The sequence below is a fragment of the Schistocerca piceifrons genome, chromosome 1 (genome assembly GCF_021461385.2).
Source record: "Schistocerca piceifrons isolate TAMUIC-IGC-003096 chromosome 1, iqSchPice1.1, whole genome shotgun sequence".
Classification (NCBI taxonomy): domain Eukaryota; kingdom Metazoa; phylum Arthropoda; class Insecta; order Orthoptera; family Acrididae; genus Schistocerca; species Schistocerca piceifrons.
The window spans coordinates 914,285,893-914,303,915 of NC_060138.1; the positions used below are offsets into that span (position 1 = coordinate 914,285,893).

At 44.4% G+C, this 18,023-nt stretch overlaps 1 protein-coding gene across 1 annotated transcript in view; it reads left to right on the forward strand.

The window, feature by feature from the left end:
• The window catches only part of LOC124709304, a 195,664-nt gene that overhangs the window by 105,985 nt on the left and 71,656 nt on the right, over positions 1-18,023 (forward strand). The window contains exon 4 of the mRNA XM_047240829.1: positions 10,202-10,326. Within this exon, the coding sequence (XP_047096785.1) occupies positions 10,202-10,326 (125 nt within the window). The remainder of the gene's footprint in view (positions 1-10,201; positions 10,327-18,023) is intronic.

Genomic DNA, 18,023 nt, shown 5'->3' on the forward strand with positions numbered 1-18,023 from the left:
GTCGTCTAGGGGCAAAACCTTTCCCCCGTTATCTAGTTTGCACCAGGACTGATGGAGATACTTTCACCAGTGTCAAACCTTTATTCTTTGTGGAACACATTGAAGACAAGTTCGGCGAAGTGGACTCCCTGAGTAAGATGCGGTCGGGTTCGTTGCTGATAAAAACTGCTTCGGCTGCCCAATCTGCGGCCCTTCGTGCCTGTACCCATCTTGGCACAATTCCCGTGTCCATTACCCCTCACCAGTCTCTAAATATGGTACAAGGTGTGATTTTTCACAGAGACCTCATCCTTCAAACTGATGAGGAACTTCGGGACAATCTCGGACGGCGGGGTGTTCACTTTGTTCGGCGTGTTCAGAAGGGTCCTAAAGATAATCGTATTGATACTGGTGCCTTTATCCTGGCCTTTGAAGGGGATACCCTTCCTGAGAAAGTTAAGATTATGGTCTATCGCTGTGATGTGAAGCCGTACATCCCACCTCCTATGCGGTGTTTTAAGTGCTTGCGTTTTGGCCACGTCTTCTCGCTGTTCCCAGGACCCTCTCTGTGGTGACTGTGGACGTCCACTCCATGAGGGGAGTCCCTGTGTTCCCCCTCCTGTATGTGTAAATTGTCATGGTAGTCATTCTCCACGTTCAGCAGATTGCCCAGTCTATAAGAAAGAAAAAAAGATACAGGAGTATAAGTCCCTTGATCGTTTAAGCTACACAGAGGCCCGTAAGAAATATGCACGACTGCACCCTGTGTCCATGACATCTAGTTACGCCTTGGTTACATCTTCATCCCTTCCTCCCTCTTCCTTACCCCCATCCCGGACCCCTCTCCTTCCCCCCTCCCCTGCGGCTCCCACACCTTCTCCTCTGGGCGCTGCTCCCCCTCCCCAGCCGGAGAAGTGTCCCACTCCTTTGGCGTCTGCCGGTCAAGGGTGCCTCTCCCGGGATGCCCCTTCCCGGCACCTTCCAGGTCAAAGGTCTGCTGCAGCGCGGCGACCGCGAGAGCCACGGTCTATCGGCCCCCAGGTCGCCCGGTCTCTTTCTGTTCCTGATCTTGCTGCAGCTGGCTCCATTATGCCACACAGTCCTCCTCGATCTCAGCCTGAAAAGAAGAAGAAACATAAGTCCCAGGACAAAGAGCCTCTGGTGTCACCGGAGGTCCCTTCCCCGACTTCACAACCGGATTCTGACCTGTTGTTTATGGATGTCGTCCCCTCCTTGTCGGTGACGGGTGGGGACCCGGCGGTATGACTGGATTTAGCGTGTTCAGCCCTCATTTAAACCATCGTTCTGTGGTTCTCCAATGGAATTGTAATGGCTACTATCGTCACCTTCCGGAATTGAAATCCCTTCTTTCGTCCTACTCAGCAGCTTGTGTGGTTCTCCAGGAATCTCATTTTACTGATGCTCACTCACCGACCCTCCGTGGGTTCCGTGTTTTCTGTCGAAATCGGGTCGGACACTTGCGGGCTTCTGGTGGCGTTTGTACGTTGGTCCGTACAGACATTGCTAGCACGTGGATTCCTCTCCAAACTACATTGGAAGTGGTTGCTGTTAGGGTCCACTTAGACTCTGCAGTCACAGTATGCAATCTTTATCTCCCTCCTGACAGGACTCTTACACCTGCTGCCTTAACCACCCTTCTTCAGCAACTTCCTCCTCCCTTCCTCCTCCTTGGGGATTTTAATGCTCATCATCCTTTGTGGGGCAGTGCCTTTCCATCTAGACGAGGTCTTCTTATAGACCAATTTATTGCAGACCACGACCTGTGCCTTCTTAATGATGGCTCCCCTACTCATTTCAGTGCTGATCATGGTACCTTTTCTGCCATTGATCTTTCTCTTTCTTCTCCCTCTCTCCTCCCTTCATTACACTGGTCGCCACACGACGACCTTTGTGATAGTGACCATTTCCCGTTGATTATCACGCTCCCTTCCCGCTCCCCGATGGAGAGGTTACCTCGTTGGTCTTTCCACCGCGCCGATTGGCCTCTATATACTGCACAGGTCCAGTTTTCTCCCTCTTTGTCGGGTTGTATTGATGACGTCCTACGTGACGTGTCTGATGCGATTGTTCGCGCTGCTAACCTTGCTGTCCCGCGCTCATCTGGACAATTTCGTCGTCAGCAAGTCCCGTGGTGGAGTACGGCCATTGCCACTGCCATCCGTGATCGCCGTCGAGCTTTGCAACACTTTAAGAGGCACCCATCTGTAGCCAGCCTTTCTACCTTTAAGCGCCTTTGCGCTAAAGCCCGTTATTTAATCAAACAGAGCAAGCGGATATGTTGGGAATGATTCGTTTCTTCCCTTGGTTCCACTGTCCCTCTGTCACGGGTATGGGCTACACTTTGCTCTCTCCAAGGTTGCCATCGGCAGTCCACCCTCCCAGGCCTTCACCTCCCAGATGGCATTTGTACGGACCCATTAGTTCTCGCAGAACATCTTGCGACCCATTTTGCAGTGGCATCAGTGTCGGCCTCCTATCCAGCTGCTTTCCTCCATCAAAAACAGCAGGCTGAAGCTGTCATCTTATGTTTCACCACTTGTGAGTCAGAATCTTACAACGAACCTTTCACTGAATGGGAATTTCTTTCTGCTCTATCTTCTTCTCACGATACGGCCCCTGGCCCAGATTCCATTCATAACCAGCTGCTTCAACATCTCAGTGCTCCACAATGGCACCATCTTCTTTGGGTGTTTAACCGTATCTGGCTCCAGGGTGACTTCCCTTCTCAGTGGAGGGATAGCATTGTGGTTCCTGTCCTTAAGCCTGGTCAGAACCACATATCTGTTGACAGCTATCGGCCAATTAGTTTGACCAATGTTGGTTGTAAGTTACTTGAACGGCTGGTAGCCCGTCGGCTCACTTGGGTCCTCGAATCTCGGGATCTATTGTCCCCTTACCAGTGTGGCTTTCGAGAGGGACGATCTCCAATCGATCATTTACTTCGCTTGGAATCCGCAGTTTGGCAGGCTTTTTCCCAGCGCCGCCATTTGGTTGCAGTGTTTTTTGACCTTCGCAAGGCCTATGACACGGCCTGGTGCCATCACATCTTACTAACCCTTCATCAGTGGGGTCTTCGGGGCCCACTCCCGATTTTTATCCGCCAGTTCCTGATCCATCGGTCATTCAGAGTTCGAGTTGGTACTGCTTTTAGTTCTCCACGGACCCAGGAGACGGGCATCCCACAGGGTTCTGTCTTGAGTGTCCTTCTTTTCCTCATTGCTATCGATGGACTTGTGGCCTCTGTCGGTCCCTTGGTCCCCCTGCCCTGTATGTGGATGATTTCTGCATTTGGGTTAGTTCCTCCTCGATGCCATCTGCAGAACGGCAGCTCCAGGTGGCTATACGGCGTGCCTCTGCATGGACCCTCTCACACGGGTTTCAGTTCTCTCCTTTAAAATCGCGGGTGGTCCACTTCTGTCGCCGTACTACGGTCCACCCTGATCCAGAGCTCTATCTCGCTGCACAAAGATTGCCTGTGGTTCCACAGTTTCGTTTCCTAGGTCTTCTTTTCGACAACAAGCTCACTTGGCTGCCCCATATCAGACTCCTGAAGGTAGGATGTTTCCGTAAACTCAATGTCCTTCATTTCCTTGCCCACTCCTCTTGGGGTGCGGACCGTTCCCTCCTCCTCCGTCTTTATCGTGCTCTAGTTCTGTCACGTTTGGACTATGGTTGTCAAGTTTATGGTTCAGCTGCTCCTTCCACACTGCACGTGCTGGATCCGGTCCACCATCGTGGTATCCGTTTGGCCACCGGTGCCTTCCCTACTAGCCCTGTTGATAGTCTCCTGGTTGAAGCTGGGATCCCCCCCTTTCTGTTCAGCGGTCCCAGCTTCTGGTGTCTTATGCCCTTACTATCCGTTCTTCCCCCACTCATCCTTCCTATTCTATCCTATTCCCAGACCATGGACGTCGCCCGCCTGACTCCCGCCCTCGGGCGGGTTTACCGGTTGGACTGCGCCTTGCGTCTCTTAACCGTGATTTTCGGCTTCCTTCTTTGTCCTGTCTTCCTCGCTCCCTCCCCTCCACCCCTCCTTGGTTAGTTCCTCGGCCTCGAATTCGGATGGATCTTCTCCGCGGTCCAAAAGATTCCATCCCCCCGGTGGTGTTCCGTTCCTTTTTCCGCCAAATTTTATGGGAGTTTCGGGATGCTGTTGTTTTTTACACTGATGGCTCTAAATCTGCTGATCATGTTGGGTATGCCTTCACGTCCTTTGTTGGAACGGAAAATCATCTACTGCCACCCTCATGTGGGGTGTTTACTGTGGAATTGATGGCAATTTCCCGGGCCCTTACCTTTATTAAACAATCCCAACACAACCGCGTTTTGTTATGTACGGACTCGATGAGTGGCCTTCTTGCTATTGACCGGTGTTTTTCGCGCCATCCCTTGGTCTCTGCCATCCATGACCATCTCGCTGATCTTCACCGTGCTGCTTGTTCCATTGACTTCCTATGGGTCTCGGGCCATGTGGGTATCCTGGGTAATGAGCTCGCTGATCGTTTGGCTGGGGGAGCAGTTACTTACCCCCCGTTTTCTGTAACCCCTCCTGCAGCGGATTTACGGCTTCACATCAAAACCCACTTTGCACAGTCATGGGCCAATTCTTGGGAGGCTACTCCACTGTCTAATAAACTTCGTGCCATTAAGGTGAATCCAGGCCCATGGTGTTCTTCCTTTCGCCTCTCCCGCAAGGACTCGACCACACTGTGTCGTCTCTGCATTGGCCATACCAGGCTGACCCATGGTTTCCTTTTGCGTGATGAGCCACCCCCGCTATGTGGTTGTGGAGCCTTCCAGTCAGTGGCCCACATTTTGGTTGAATGCCCCCTTCTTTTGGCTCTGGGTGCTAAGTACAGACTCCCCCACACTTTACCTTTGATGTTGGCTGACGATTCCCGGATGGTCTCTCTGGTTCTCGGTTTCCTCCGGGAGAGTGGTTTTTATTCTCAGTTTTAAAGTTTTTATTCTCCCTCTGGTGTTGGGGCAGGGCGGTGAGTGTTTGGGTGTCTCCCACTGTAGGCAGTGTTCAGAGATTCCCGATTCACCTCCCTGACCGGAATCCTCTTTTCTTTCCCTTTTACTCTGTTTTTACCCCTTCTTTTTAAGGCTTGGTTAGTTTTTCTATTCCCATACGTACTTTCTGCATTATAGCAGTTGTACCTTTTAAGTCACAGGTGGTCTTGCCTATGCTGCTTCAGCATAGTGTTGGGTTCGTTCTCTTGCCAACTTCCCTCATTTGTTTTTACTATTGACAACGTGACTGCCCTTTTCCGTTTCCCCTTTTTCCGTTTTATTGTTCTGGCTTTTCTGAGGTGTCCCGTTAGCAGAATGGAGTCTATTTGAAACAAGGGACTGATGACCTTGCTGTTTGGTCCCTTTAACCTCAAACAACCAACCAACGAAATTCTGATGCTCTTGGAGTATGTCGGATGTCTTGTTTCTTTTATGAAGTAAAGTAAAATCTTTTAATGTTTCACATGTACGAAGATATGGGCTTCCTACGTCGTCATAGCTGTGCAAGCGAGGTGGCACCTGTTGTCTGTTGTCTGCTGAAACAAACGTATTTGTAACAGGTCCCGGGAAAAATATTGTAATTGGTGGTTTGAAAAGGGTTACTTTAAAAGTAAATTTCCTTTTACACAGGTTGAACTATGTGCAAGAATGTACAGTGAATTTCTTAAATCACAGAGCATGTGACTCTCATTTAAAAATCAACTCTTTGATGATGAGCCATTTATGATTTTCAAGCCCAAAAGATGAGACATTTATATGTTGTTATTAAAATCTTCCTTGCACATTTGTGTGATATATCTTAAAGTGTAACACGTGCAAAAAAACAGCATTATATGTGAAAGCTTAGCTTCTCTTGCAGCATATTAACCTTGTAAACCTTAAACCTTTGACCAATATTACATGTGAAAGCTTTGCTTTCCTTGGAGCAACACTATGTATATTAATTTATACCATTAACTCTTGCTGTTTGTGTGTTTGCACTACTCAACAGTGATGTTGCTATTGACTGACTACATCATCATGTGTCCTATGCTCTGAATATCCGCTGTCATTGGCTGGCGAGATCACTTGACGTGAGCTATGACTGGCTTACAAAAGCGGACTGCAATCTCTAGTTCAATGCTTCTAAAAGTAACATGTGGTGTTTGGTGGAATTTGAATTTATACTTTTGTAATACGAAAATGTGCAGCGCATGGGTTGATGCACATCAAAGATCTTTCCACTAAAAGTTTATTTCCCTGATTTTCGGTTTCTAAAGTGCTGGGAAATTCTACACCCGTGTAGAAAACCATTACTATTCAAACGATTGATAAGCTTTACAGTTCTGAGGTAAAATATACTGTCACTTAACATGGAAAGAGTGTGTTTTCACGTGGGAGAAAGTGTATTTTTAACAGAGAAATATGGGAATTTTTTTCCTTTTCCGCATATACACACTGCAACAGATGCCATACATGTGAATTTACCTTCCTTCAATGTGTGTTATAGGATGAACATTTCTCATTGTGTTCCTTTGTTTCTCCATAATCCAAACTGATATTGCCTATGATCAGTTCTAAGAGTTGTTCCATCCTTTTGTAAATTTCTTTCAAACAGGGCTGGATGAAATGTTAAGGAGGGAGAAGCCTGCTTAAAATCTAAGAATGCTTTAAAAATCTTCTAGTATTCAGACTGTTACATACCCTCTCTACGCTTGTGCATAGCATATTAATACCAGGTATAGTGTTTCGTGGAATAACAACTTAGTTCCTCAGCATGAGCCATGAGAATAATCACAGGACTTACTCACTGAGGAATTGAAATTGTTTTCTGAAGTTACATACAGAATTTTGTGTTAAACAGAAAAATCCATAGCTATTCACAACACACAGTATTTCCACAAAGAAATACATAAGCCACGCATGAAAAAAGTGCACTGCATCAGCCAAAAATTGGTTTTAGTGTTTGAGGAAATAAAATAAATTTTATTTTTTATTTTTTTGAAAGGTGTATAAGTGATTAACTGTAAAAATTATTTTCACTATTGAAGTTTTGGTCTTAAGCCCATTATCAAGTGTTATAGTACAAAAGATTGTTCCTCAGAGCATGTCAAACTTTTGAAAAACCATCCAACATGTACACTCCACTGTATTGAACTTTTTAAAAATGTTGCTGTCATTAAGACAAATCCTAAACAATCATTGTTCTTGTAGACTTTTTATATTGTTGGAAGGCTCAAGATATGATGTGTATGTTGGAAGATTTTTAAAGTTTTACATGTGCTGAAGTACAGTCTTTTGTAGTAGAGTAGTAATGAAAATAATTTCTACTGTCAGTGGCGAATATAATATCTTTCAAAAAGTTCTACATGAATTTGAACACCAGCTGTGATAAGTTAACTTACAAAATGTCAATTAGCAACAGTTTTCATAATACTGAACACATGAATATTCAGGATTAAAAGTATAGCAACTTATGTTCTTAAATATTTTGAAAATAAGTTTTTCCAGAAATATAATTGTACTTCCTTTACCAAGTGATTTGCTATTCCAACTGTCACATCATTTTTTACGTAACAATATTTCATTAACTAACCTATAATTGTAAAATTGTTTCAGCTAATATTATCTATGATGAAACCTAAATAATTGGATATGAGATGTATGGAAGCTGAATTATTACTCTCCATAGACATGAATTGTGGAAATTCACTTGTCCTGTCATAGCTGTGTGGGAACAATTACAAACAATAAAACACTTTAGATCTTTATTAGTAGCACTTGCATACGTTTTTGGTACAAATGAAAGTACTCTTCTACTATGCAACAGTATTTCCAGAATGTAATAACAATATGAAAAAGATGGATTGCTACACACCACAAATGTGCAATGAAGAGACTGCTAAACATTTAAGCTTTGAGCAAAAAGTTCTTTTGAAATAAAAAAATGTGCACAAGCATGCACACTTGTGTGTGCGGCCACTGGCTCTGTGCCCTGAGGCCAGACTGACTGTCAGATGTGATCAACCCGCTGGGGTCCTCTTCAGTTCAGAAAAGCTGGTGCTGGTAGGAGGCAGTCACATGGTGCAGACTGTGAAGCAGTCATTGAAGTAAACCACATGTTGGGCAGCCTGTTCAGCAACTGAGAGGTCCAGCCGTCTCTTTGCCACAGTCTGGCGGTGGTCATTCATGTGGACAGTCATTGTGCCCACATCAACAGCAGCACACTGGTTGCAGCTTGGTTTGTACATCACATGGCTGCTTTCACATATAGCCCTGCCACTGATAGAGTAGGAGCTGCCTGTGATAGAGCTGTAGTAGACGGTAGTGAGTGGATATGCAGGACAGGCCTTCAGACTGAAATTACATTCCAAACTTAGTCCTGAAACAGATCTCGTGTGCTTTCTCTCTCTCTCTCTCTCTCTCTCGACACTGGCCACAAAGGAACACTTCTCTTAAGACTCGATACCACCAGGTTGAGAGAAACTGGAACAAATTTGCCACCATGCTTTATACTACCTCTTATCATTCACTGAAATGAGGAATATTATCCCCACTCCTCCTAGGATGGTATTCCACCAGCCAACAAACCTATCCAGCATTTTTGTCCATTCCCACTCCCCCGTGGTCCTAACACCTTGCCTCATGGCTCGTATCCCTGCAATAGATCTGGATGCAAGACCTGTGCCATACATCCTTCCACTACCAGCTACTACTGTAGCCCCACTACCGAGTATGTACTCCAGTTCAAACAGCTTCAGCCATTTGAACAGATTTCTGAGCCTGCAGGAAGCTGCATGGATATGTTGGATTCATTTGTGATTTGTGGAACATTCCCACACCTGTAGCCTGGGTTCTGGCTGTCCACATACTACAGACCCATGTCAAGATTGACAAACTGTGCAAGTAGCAGTGGCTGACTGATCATCGAGCAGTGAAATTAAGTCACATGTAGCACTTGTGACAGCATGTCTTTGCCAAGCATTGCTACTCTAGTGTCACGAAAGAGTTGTCTAGAGGTGCTCTGTTGTTTTCAGTGTTTAGAGTAGATTTTGTCTCTGTCTGAGAGTGATCGATGTACGTGTTTGGTGCAGACCTGATGAGCTGCCTATTCCAGAGTGCATTCATCAATGACAAACAGGTCCCATCTCATCACCACTTACAACCAGTTAATTTGATTTTACGGGTTAAAGTAACCGTTGCCCATTCCATCGCAAAGGCTGTTATCCCTGTGCTATTGCTGTTTCTTCAACAGGAAGGTGTTTTGCTTTTTCAGCAGGACACTGTATGCCCCGGACACTGCATGGCCAATTTATTAGAAAACCTGTCCTGTTTCGTTTGTTGGTCATCCCCTTCCCCTCACATAGGAACTGTACACATTACTATTTGCCCACCAATGTAACATTCTCACAATTATTGTCAAATCTTTCAAGATTCAGGCAAACAATCATGTAGGAATGGCTTTGGCAATCTGCTTTGATTGCCTCAGTGTCATAATTACTATATACCCAGTGATAAATTGAGCTGATTATAGATAAATTGTTTCAGAGCCACAACAAAAAAATTATATAGTAAATCAGGCAATGGTATCCAGGGTAATAACTAAGTACACACTGCTGACAAAGATACTTGAGATTTGCTGCATTATGCTGTTCCCTAAAGGATATTAGCTCATACTTGAGTCAGATCCTTGTTCATTGATAAAAATGCTTGGAACTGATGGAAGAAAGGTGCAGATAGTGAAATAAATTGTTCAGTTGTGACTCTTTTGTTGCAAAGGTATAATATAGTGCTATTGATAAGCCTTCAAATAATTGTCTTATCATCCATGGCTTTATATTTTGCCAAGATTTTCCCAATTTCAATACACCACTTTTTAATAGAATTAGTTTTATGTCCTAATAAATTGATAGCAGTGAACTTGCGGAGCTGTTTTGCCTTCTAGGGGCATTAAGAAAACTGTTGTGGATCATCATCATCATTATTATGGTATATTGACTCCAATCTACAGCATTAGACTGGAGATTTTTGTGCTGAATTGGCATTCTCATACGTATTTTACTTTAATGATCAGCCAACCTTGGAAATCTGCTATTCTTGTGCTATTATTTTCTGTTTTTATGCTCATTTTTTGTGTCTATATGCCAAAAATCCAGAAAGGACCAATGGGCTTATCTTTCTTCTAACTAAAGTTTCTCTCTTTCAGATTGTAACAACTCTTTAACAATTGTTGGCGATGAATTATCAGTTGTAACTCTTCCTCAGTATTCACCTTGTGGAGTGGAATCAGCTTGTGAATGGAATATTTATCTGAAGAAAATGGAAAGGAAGGTATTTTCTGCAACAGTAATGTTTCAAGGCACAGGCAGTGCAACACATTCTCTGTTGTAAAGTGAAACTCAGTGAAAAGTTCATTCAAAATGTTAAGCTGAATGAGAATGATGAATTACATACTATGCAGCAATTTGGGCAGTTCTCTTGTAGATATTTAGTTTAATGTATGTGTGGTGAAAACTACTGCTAGTTGGAACTGATAAAACATCAGATTTTTTCTTCTAAAGCTGTTGTTTTCAAAGGAAAACTAGTTTAACTAACATTCTTCATAAAATGTTTGTTGTAGATTAGGATATAACAGAAGTATTTAAGGAACTGTGTGAAAAATTTGAATCATTGTGAAAACTTGAACATGAATACAATGTTCAATTATGCATGGATTTTATCTTACCTGGTGCTTGAAGTTACTCTTAATCTAGTGTGTGTGTGTGTGTGTGTGTGTGTGTGTGTGTGTGTGAGTGTGTGTGTGTGTGTGAGTGTGTGTGAGTGTGTGTGTGTGAGTGTGTGTGAGTGTGTGTGTGTGTGTGTGAGTGTGTGTGTGAGTGTGTGTGTGAGTGTGTGTGTGAGTGTGTGTGTGAGTGTGTGTGTGAGTGTGTGTGTGAGTGTGTGTGTGAGTGTGTGTGTGAGTGTGTGTGTGAGTGTGTGTGTGAGTGTGTGTGTGAGTGTGTGTGTGTGTGTGTGTGTGTGTGTGTGTGAGTGTGTGTGTGTGTGAGTGTGTGTGTGTGTGTGTGTGTGTGTGTGTGTGTGAGTGTGTGTGTATGTGAGTGTGTGTGAGTGTGTGTGAGTGTGTGTGTGAGTGAGTGTGTGTATCTTTGCCACATTGCCTTACATGAAAGTGTTGTCACAGAGTTTAAACAGTCCAAAGTGCATGGATTAAATTTCCCAGTAAATATGACAGATGTTTCGTATCAAAAAACCTCTTTTATTGGCAGTGTCATTTGTTACATGTGTGGTGATGATCCTGCAAAATGTTTCAGCTTTCTTAATGTACCATACACTGCTAGCTGTGTATCCTTTCTGTAAATATTTATGAAAATATTTTAACTTTGCAGATGATTGTTAACCTAATAACTGAATTTTGTTGGTGCATTAGGACTGTAAGAAATATGTTCTACTATAAACATCTTTTCCTCTCTCTTTGCCATCAACTGCAATTTTAGTAAAATTGTAAAATGTCATCAATATGTTCACTGACAGTGATTTAAAAGGAAAATTATGGCTGCTTTGATAGTTACTAATTTCAGGAACTCACTTTCTGTATTTTCCTTGTTTTATCAGTTTCTTATTTTCCTCTCATTTTCCCAAATTTTTTCTCTTTCTCTTGTACTGCATCCTTCATGTTTCATTTTACTGTATTTAATGTGTAGTTTCATCATTCGATAGCAGCTTACAGCAGCTTCTGATTTATACATACTAAGACAAATAATTTAGTTCAGTTGAAATAGAAAATGTTAATAACTGTTTCAATTCTGCCTGTCTGGAACTCGATATGTCTTCTTTATGGTAAGTAGCAATCTGGCTTTTCCTACATTGTTGATTTTCCTACCTGGAGTTTCCATTTGTTGATCTTTCCCAAATGTGTTTCTTCGATCTTACAACCCTGTGACATTTTCCTTCATTACTCTTTTCATTGCCCATTCTTTCTCTCCTTTTCTGTGTTTATTCACCACCTTCCAAAAGCCCCCTTCTACTTCTGAGCTACACTGTATCATAGTTCGTCTGTGCACAACAGACTTTGTGACTATGCGGATTGTTGTTGCAGCATCTGACTGTCCAATTTTTCCCTCTGATAGTTGTGTGTTTTCTATTCAGCCAACTTCACCCATCGTCCTGATGTACTTGAGCATTTTGTTTCCCATACCCGTCCATGCTGCATGAACTTTCAATCCTCGACCTCATCGTTCCTTTTTACACACATTCCTGCACCTTTTTAACATATCTGTGTTTTTACATGGTTTCATGAATTTGTGCATACTGTTGCATATCTGCACATGTTTTTGCACGTCTGTGCACTTACACAGCTCCTCTCTTAATCATTAACACCTATTTTGCCCAGTGCCGCATCATTCCTATTTCCTTGATGCCATTCCTGCTACAATGGACACTTACTTTATCTTTCTGCACCAGTTCAGAAAAATACACCTTTCTCTGGCTTAAACCTAGTCCCACATACTGTTTCTCAATTGCTGCCTAAACTATGGAATCCCTCCAAATAGCCTAACTGTAAACATTTCTGGATCCCACTCCATTTCTGGATCCCACTCCATTTCTGGATCCCACTCCATTTCTGGATCCCACTCCATTTCTGGATCCCACTCCATTTCTGGATCCCACTCCATTTCTGGATCCCACTCCATTTCTGGATCCCACTCCATTTCTGGATCCCACTCCATCTTTCACAATGCACTTCATCTTTTCAGATTCTGCCAGTCCCTGGACCTAACAAACCTGGTACTGCAAAAACATCTCCATGGCACAGGCATCCCAGAACCACCTCTTCTCCCTCTACAAGATATTGGTACTCTGCAATACCTACTCTATACATCACATCTCGGAAATAGAATCCCTTGCTCTCCAGCACCTGGAGGAGCATTCAAGGCACCATCTCGGTAAGTCATCTAACTTGCTGATATCATACCACCTCCTCAGGGCACCCCCTACCCAGCCCCTATCATACCCAGTGTTCCTCCTCGTCAACCCCTTGTAGTAGCTAAACCCTGCGTAGCTGACCTTCCCAACTTGCCACATCTCCAAAACTCCTGACCAACTCTCCATCAAATCCAGAGCCAAAACATTCCCTTGACAATGTTTACCTTTCTGCCAAAACCCTCAGCTTCACATAAGTTTCTTATTCAAAGGATTCACCTTTAGTCCTACACCCAAATTTAACCATGCTGGACTTGCCAAGGACCTACTCTACTTCTAGCTTCTTTGCCACCAATTCCTCAACCAAAACCAACCTAATTTCAACACTGAAACCTGCCTCTTCCACTTCTTACTACCATCCAACTGTGATCCTAGTCCCTCCCATCTAACCACCTGCTGGTCACCTTCCAGGAATTCTGTACCTCCAACTTAGCCTCACCATCCATCCCCAGGTCCCTTCCTCAGAATATCAACCTTCCAGTAGAAGAAAGAACAGCCATACACAACCTCAAAACAAATCTTGATGTAATCATTCTACTTGCAGACAAAGGCTCCACAACTGTTGTCATGGACTGCAGAAGGCCTTCACCAATTATGACTCCTCTATCTATAAACCCCTATCAAAATGATCCCATCCCAGAAGTACAACAAACTCCAATCCATGCTTAGACTTAGGTCCTTCCCAGAACCTCACCTGAATCTTTCCTGCCTCACCCCTATGAATACTGCACACCAAACTTCATGTTCCCCAAAATCCACAACTCCAACAATCCTAGATGTGCTATTGTGGCTGGTTATTATGCCCCCACTGAAAGAATTTCAGCCCTCATTGACAAACACATCCAACCAATTGCCTGTAATCTAGCCTCCCATGTCAGACATCAACCACTTTCTTCACTGACTCCCTACCATCCCCACCTCTTTACCTCATGGATTCCTACTCATCAATGTTGACACCACCTCCCTATACAACATCCCTCCTGCCCATGGTCTTACCACTATTGAACACTACCTTTCCCAATGTCCTTCAGACTGCAAGCCCGGTATCTCCTTCCTCACAGCCCTTACTAACTTTAGGATAAAAAACTACTTTTCATTTGAAGGGATAGTATATAAACAAATCTGTGACACTGCCATGAGACCCACATGGCATCATTCTATACCAACCTTGTTATGAGCCATGTAGAGGAGACCTTCCTAGCCTCTCAAAACAGACGCCTAATCTGGTTCAACTTAACTGATGATATGTTCATGATCTAGACTAAGAGCCCAGATACCCTCTCTTTGTTCCTTTGCAACCTCAATACCTTCTCTCCCATCTGCTTCATGTGGTCCTCGTCAGCAGTGTGCCACCTTCCTTGGCTCCATCTGGACCTCTGACCACATTAAATCCAACCAACCAACCACCAACAGCACATACATTTCAACAACTGCCATCTCTTTCACTCCAAAAATGTTGCCCATAGAACCTGGCCACCCAGGGATGGTGTATCTGCTGTGACAAAACTCCCTTACTCAGTATGTTGAGGGTCTCACCTAAGCCTTCAGTCCGGTACTAACCCCCCAGACCTAGTCTGGAAACAGATCTCCTGTGCTATTTCCCCTCACACCTCCAATCCTCCCACTTCCCTCAAGAACCAGCCACAAAGTAGTGTGGCAAAGAGCAAAGTTGAGCACCCTGTGCCATAATATGCAGCTGATTTCAATGGCACCTGATTTCAATGGCTGCTTCATTACCTGAGCCATCTGGATCCTGCCCTCCACCACCAGCTTTCCTGAACTGCTCCGATGGGAATTACCCTCAAAACACATTCTCCGGTCCTATAATTATCCTGGCCTGAACCTATGGCAGCATACTGTCCCCATACCCTCCATCCAACAGTTTCCACCCTGTCTGTCCTATCATCTCTTCCCCATTCATCTTCCACCGTGTTTATCTGTAGCTGCCAATGCATCTGCTGGCTTTCCCCACTCTTTTCCACAGCGTTCGCCTCTCTCCCCACACATTCGCTACTATCCCTTCATCTTCCCTGCCCCCTTCAGATTGCTGCTTGCATCCTATGTGAAAGTTGCATTCTATTGTGTGTGTGTGTGTGTGTGTGTGTGTGTGTGTGTGTGTGTGTGTGTGTTACTGATGAAGGCTATGGCTGAAAGCTTTATGTAAGTTCTTTAAATGTGCCTGTCTTACATGCTCACTTCATGTATGGATGGAGTTTGAGTGGCATGGGTTATAGGTACTGAAGGACAGGAACAAGTGAAGGTTGAGGCTGGGGACGGGGATTCTGGAAATGGAGGATACGTTAAAAGGAGTGTTGCCAACTGGACAGTTCAGAAAAGCTGGTGTTTGCGGGAAGAATCCAAATGACAGTCATTGAACTCGAGCATATAGTGTTTGCTGGTATTTTTTGCAAGTTGGTGGCCCAGCTGTCACTTGACCATTTTGATGGTGACAGCTCCAACCCCTATGCAGCATTCTACTTGGGCATGACCACACTAACAAAGTATGTTGGTAGACCACATGGCTGCTTTCACAGGTGGCACTGCACTTCCTGTATTAGATGATGCCTGTGACAGAACTGGTTTAAGTGGTAGTAGGCTGTATGGGACTAGTTTGGCATCTTTGTATGTTGTAGGGAGATGAGCCATGGGGCATGGAGTTGGGAGCAGAGGTGGAATAGGGATAGACAAGGATATTGTGTGGGTTGGATGGGTGGTGGTATGCCACTGTGGGAGTGGTAGGGAGGATAGTGATCCAGGGTCATTAATATTAGTGATTCAGCTGCTCCAGTCTTGGGTGGTAGTCAAGAGGAAAGCCTCCTCTGTGCCCAGTCAGTAGGTGACTGGGGAGACAAGATAAGAGGATTTGGCAATCTACTTCTGGACAAGGTGGTGAGAGTAATTTTGGTCTGTGAAGGCCTGTGACTCACTTGGAATGTTTGGGAGGGGACTGCTTATCACTACAGATGTCCAAACTATGGGTGACTAGGCTGTTTGGAAAGGGCTTCATGATGTGAAATTGGTTGGAAATGTTGGTGGAGGTACTGTTGGAGGTTGGTAGGTTTAGATGGAGGTACCGTTGTAGCCATCCTTGAGGTGGTAAAAACAGGAGGGTGGCTTGTTAAGCTGAGAAAGAAGAGGTGAATCAAATGTTGGAGACGATGTTGAAGTTCTGGAGGAATGTAGACTGGGTCTCACTAGCTTTGGTCCAGTCATGAAGATACCAGCGAATCCGAAACAGGTGAGAAGTTTGGGCTTCTGCATAATTAGGAAGAATTCTCTAGACTGCCAAAGAACAGGCTGGCATAGGATGGAGCTGTTTGTGCACTCATTGCAGTATCAAAGATTTATTTGTAGGTGATGCCTTCAAAGGAGGAGAATAGTGGATGAGTAATTTGTTGGACAGTGTTTGGAAAGGTAGTGTTCTACTGCAGCAATGCCATGATCATTGAGGATGGCAGTATAAAGATAGGTAGCATTGACAGTGAGAAGTAGGGTGCTGGATAAGACAGAACTATGGAGAGTCAATGGGGGTATTGATTGGTGTCAATTATATAGGAGGGTAGGTTATAGTTACTAGGCAGAGTTCTCTTCTGCTAGCACAGTAACCAGGTGCAATGGGGTGCCATCGGCAGTTGGATTTATTTACACCAGGGAGCATGTAGAAACTAGGAGTGCAGGGAGTAGTGGGGGTGAGCAGGAGAAGTAGTTTCAGGATGGCTATATGGATTTTAGGAGGCACTGAAGATATTCCTGGATTTCTTAAATGGGGTCACTGTGGCAGGGTGTGTAGATGGATAAATCTGACACCTAGCAGTCCCTTCACCAGAGGTTCATAACCAGTAATGGAGACTGTCGGCAGGTAAGATCACAAGGTTGGGATCAGTTTTTAGGTGGTAAAGTGTGTCTTTCTCTGTGGATGTGAGATTGCTTTCCACATTGAGACATTTGGAGGGTAATGGTGAGGCAAGGTTCAAGGTTAAGAAATTAAGGAAAGTTTACAAGAGTGATTTGGGGGCAGTGAGGGTGGATCCCCATTAATGGAGGAGTAAACTGACTCAGGCAGGATTCAGTATTGCCTCTGGACTGAGTCTGGTTGAGTTAGTAGTGAAAAAGTGTTTCCATTGTAGGGATCAGGAGGAGGAGAGGAGGTCCTGAACAAGACCAGCTTGATTGAATTTGGGGTGGGGCAGAAGGTAATGTCTCTGGAAAAGAGTGATATTTTAGTGACAAAAGGCTTTTGGAGGACAGGTTCATGATTAAAGTGCATAAACACAACCACCCAGAACACCTCCCCCATTCACTTTGCGTGGTCCTCCTCAGCCGAACAAGTCACCTTACTCAGTCTCAACCTCCAGCTGAGGGTTGATTATGTCAATATCTCTACCCACATCAAATCTATCAACCACCAACAATACCTCCACTTGACAGTTGCTACTCATTCCACATCAAGAAGACTCTTACATACAACCTGGTCAACTATGGTCATTGTATCCTTAGTGACGAGCAGCTCCTCTTCAAATATGCCATTGTTTTCACTGAGGCCCACACAGACTAAAATTATGCTCCCAACCCAATCCAGAAAAATCTCCTGTGCGTTGTCTTCCCTCTCATATACCATCCCCACACACCCACTATCCAGCCAGTATGTCACTCTCCCCTCATGACTCATTAGCACCCAGGACTTCAGCAACTAAACATTTCCTGCTGTGCTCTGAAATGAAATTTCCTCTTCACATCCTCTCATCCTCTCATCCATCCCACAGTGGTATTGTGCCACCAGTCCAAACCACCTAATATCCTTGCCTGTCCCTATTCCATCCCTGCTCCCATCCTCTTGTCCTATGGATGGTTAATATACCTATAAGGATTTTGATGCAAGACCAGTACTTTACAACCCCCCTCCTCCATCTAGTCAACATCTGTCATAGGCACAAAGGCACAGGTATCTCCTATCCCAACAGGTGAGGCCATCTGGCAAAGTAACCATGTGACCTATGAACTTAGGTTGTTAGTAGCCATTCTCACAAAGAATGCTGCACGCTGGTTGC